Raw genomic sequence first — 3,904 nt, 5'->3', positions numbered from 1 at the left:
TATATTACATATAATATTATATTTTACATTTATTATATTTACTATTATTATTATTAACTTGGACAGGCCACACAATGAATTTACTACAGTTCTCTTTATGTTCAGTTTACATACAGTTTATTAATTTGCAAAGATTTCTACACAAATTTATATATATTATTAATATAATTTTGCATTTTTAGAGGGCGCCATGATATTAACATGTTGCCAACATGATAAGATTAAAGAATTTAGCCAACATTTAAAATATTAGTGAATGAAAAATAGAAATACTTAAAAACACATGATTAAGATGTAGATATTCTGGTGTACGCACCAAAATCTGATTCATAATGTTTGTTTTACTTTGAAGGAGCCGTGTGAGACCGACCTGAAGACGAGCTGCAGCATCACGTCCTCACAGAAGAGACCAATCAGAGTCCTGAACAGAGCCAGCGACACCGTGCCGAGCTGATGGACACACGAGTCCCAAACAAATCAGGACTCATAAAGCATGAAGCAGCAGCAGAGATGTGTGTGTGTGTGTGTGTGTGTGTGTTTTACCTGGAAAGGTGTGTTGACCCGGCTCACCAGTGTGTCCAGGATGTGCACGTTGTCGTGCGTGTGCAGCAGGATGAAGGACAGGAAGCTCTGCAGGAGGGCCGGCTCAGAGATGGAGCGCAGGAACAAGTCCAGGTACGCCGTGGTGGTCATCACCTCCTCTACTGTCAGCTGCACACACACACACACACACACACACGCACACACACACACACACACATCATGGTTACTTAAGCACGAATGTGATAATTTAAAATAAAAGTACACAAGTTTTTTAACAAGCAGTTGCAATCGTCCCACTGAACAGGGCACTAATTTAGCAAGTCGTCGCTGCATTTCCTGCAGCATTTGTGCCACCAAACGTGTTTTTTTTACAGGTCATGACTGCTTTTCCGGCGGAAAATTGACATCGAATATGGGTCTTTTTTTAACGAGGCGTTGCTGCATTTCCAGTGGAAATCGAACTATTGAACGCAGGTGTTTTTTAGTCTTGTCACTGCATTTCCTGCAGCATTTGTGCCACCAAACATAGATTTTTTTCTATAAGTCATTACTGCGTTTCAAGCGGATATTTGCCAAAGATGCAGGTCTTTTTTCGCGAAGCGTTGCTGCACTTCCACCAGCAATCAAAATATCGAATGTGGGTGTTTGTTAGTGAGCCGGTACTGTGTTTCCAGAGGTTTTTGTGCCACTAGAAGTCGGTTTTTGAAGTCAAAACGTGATGTTTTCCTAATCACAGTCATGTTATTTGTGCCTAATAATAACCTCGTGTTCACCGTAATGTTGCTGAAACGTAAACAGTCGTAAAGTTTGAAGGTCTCTGCTGCATTATGAGAGAAATGTGACCTATCCATGGATGTACAAATGTACAATATCAGTATTTATTCTGGTATTCAGGCTGTCTGCAGTCTACTTTGTGGGTAAATTTGGATATTTTTTGTCACCTTGTGCAGAGCGGGAGCCAGCACGGGCACCAGGAAGCCGTTGTAGATGTAACCCAGCAGCTGAGAGCGGATGGACGGGTGAGCGACCTTTGTGACGGCGCTGCAGAAGTCCAGAGAGTGCAGGAAGTGGACCAGAGCTGGAACCTGTCCACCCGAACACACGGTAAGAGTCACATCATCCATCATTTATTCAGTAATCCAGACAGTCTGTCATGAATTCTTCTATTCTGAAACATGAAGTGGTTCACGCCGGGAGTTATTTTTATACTTTTAGTTTACATAAGGTGCAGAGTGCATAAAACAGCACCAAAATCAAGCTGATTTATTATAAAAAGTGTCAGTGGAGGATCCCCCACATCCCCCGACAGAAGTCCTGGCTAAGACCCTAATGTCCTAAAATTGTAAAATCCTTATAATGTCCTAAAATCCTAGAAATGTCCTCAAATCCTAAAAAAAGTCATTAAGTCTTGGAAATGTCCCAAAATTCAGAAAACATCCTAAAACCCTAAAATGTTATAAAATTCTAAAAAAAAAAAATATTTTTTAAAAATCCAAGAAATGTCCAAAAATCCTAAACATGTCCTAATATCCTAAAAAACATCATAAAATGTCCCAAAATCCTAGAAATGTCTGAGAATCCTAAAAATGTTCTAAAATCCTAAAAAAAGTAATAAAGTCCTAGAAATGTCCCAAAATTCAAGAAACGTCCTAAAACCCCAGAAATGTCCTAACATCTGAGAGACATCCTAAAACCCTAGAAACGTCCTAAAATCCTAAAAAAAAAAAACCTTTAGAAAATTCAAGAAACGTCCTAAAATCCTAAAAGCGTCCTGAAATCTTAAAAGTGTCCTAAAATCCTGGACACATGTTTGGGCTGCTGTGATTGGCCGCAGATTGGCTGAGTGTCCCCGCTGTACCGTGATGTCTCTGACTCCCCGTGATTGAAGCGTTATTCGTGTAACTTTGATGTAAACTGTCGTCACGTTTCTAAAATCGTCTTATGTGTTGATTCTTCTTTCATTCACTAACGTTCAGTCGTCCGTTCATCTCTTTATTCGTGCATTTATTCGTGTTCCCTCCTCTCACGTTGTGATTTCGTCGCTGTCACGGATGCGTTCATTCATTCATGATGTCATTATGTCACTCGCTCGCTCTGTGGTCGTCATGGTTACCTGCTGCCAGTCGGCCCGGTCCAGACAGTGCCAGTCCTCGCTGTAAACCTGCAGCCGGGCCGGGAGAGACGAGTACAGACCGGACAGACCTGTGGCCAGCACCTGAAATACACACACACACACACACACACACACGAAATACACACATCAACACACACACACACACACACACACACACACACACACACACACACACACTTCTGATGAAATTAAACTGCACTGCAGATTTGTGCAGCTCATTTTATAAATAACAGAATGAGGTGAATGGTTTCACAAATTAAATTTGGCTTTATTTATTTCAAAAACACAGGAAGAAGGAAATAAGAAACTTAATAGGAAATGACTTAAAATAAACATTACTAATAAATAACTACATAAATAATAAATATAAAGGAAAGTCAGAAACAAGGAAATTACCTAAAAAAGTGCCTAAAATAATAAAAAAAAAATTGGCAACATAATTTTAATTTTATTAATTGAGAGACAGGGGGCCAGTCCAATATATGTCTGTAGGATTTTTGGGACATTTCTTGGATTTTCTGATGTTTTTTTAGGATTTTAGGACATTTCTGGGATTTTAGGACATTTCTCAGATTTTAGGACATTTCTCAGATTTTAGCTAGGACCTCTGTTGGGCTCTTTTTTGATCAACAAGCTCTATTTTGATGCTGTTTTATGCACTAAAAGTACAAAAACTATTCCCAGCGTCAATCAGTTTATTTATGTTGTGAATTACAAAATAGTTGGGGGGCCACCAGGGACCCTATCAGGGGCCAGATTTAGCCCACGGGCTGTAAGTTGAGCATCACTGCTGTATATGTACTGTACAAACATGAGAGGGTTGCAAGCAAATACGTGTATTTCGCAGAAATTTTCGTTTAATAAGAGAACTGCAGACGAATGAGGAGAAAGCGACAATCAGCATCAGCAGCTTCAGTCTTGAGTCTCCTAACAATCAGGCAGCCGTCCAATCATGTGCAGACTTACTAATCCTCCCCGAGTACGAGCCAATCTCACCCTGATTTACTAATCTGCTCTCTGCAAAAAGATTGAGGTCAGAGTGTGGTTACATGGTCTTAAATCGGACACACACACACACACACACACACACACACACAGGTTGCACGTGCTTTAGTGTCTTTGCCTGCCCTCTCACACACTCCCTCCCTTTCTTTCACACACACACACACATATATATATATATATTTGCATCAAAGTCACGTTTTCCGTGACTTTGATGCAACTTTT

General features: G+C 40.2%; 1 protein-coding gene across 1 annotated transcript in view; it reads right to left on the bottom strand.

The window, feature by feature from the left end:
• Nucleotides 1-327: 327 nt before the first annotated feature.
• Nucleotides 328-3,904, bottom strand: part of LOC121962479 (FHF complex subunit HOOK interacting protein 1A-like) — a 7,786-nt gene continuing 4,209 nt past the window's right edge. Inside the window, exons 3-6 of the mRNA XM_042512736.1 lie at nt 2,657-2,758; nt 1,485-1,628; nt 544-711; nt 328-450 (exon numbers count right to left, since the gene is read on the bottom strand). Coding sequence (XP_042368670.1) covers nt 328-450; nt 544-711; nt 1,485-1,628; nt 2,657-2,758 — 537 coding nt within the window. The remainder of the gene's footprint in view (nt 451-543; nt 712-1,484; nt 1,629-2,656; nt 2,759-3,904) is intronic.

This window comes from Plectropomus leopardus, chromosome 23 (assembly GCF_008729295.1).
Source record: "Plectropomus leopardus isolate mb chromosome 23, YSFRI_Pleo_2.0, whole genome shotgun sequence".
Taxonomy (NCBI): domain Eukaryota; kingdom Metazoa; phylum Chordata; class Actinopteri; order Perciformes; family Serranidae; genus Plectropomus; species Plectropomus leopardus.
This window is presented reverse-complemented; position numbering and strand designations above follow the sequence as displayed.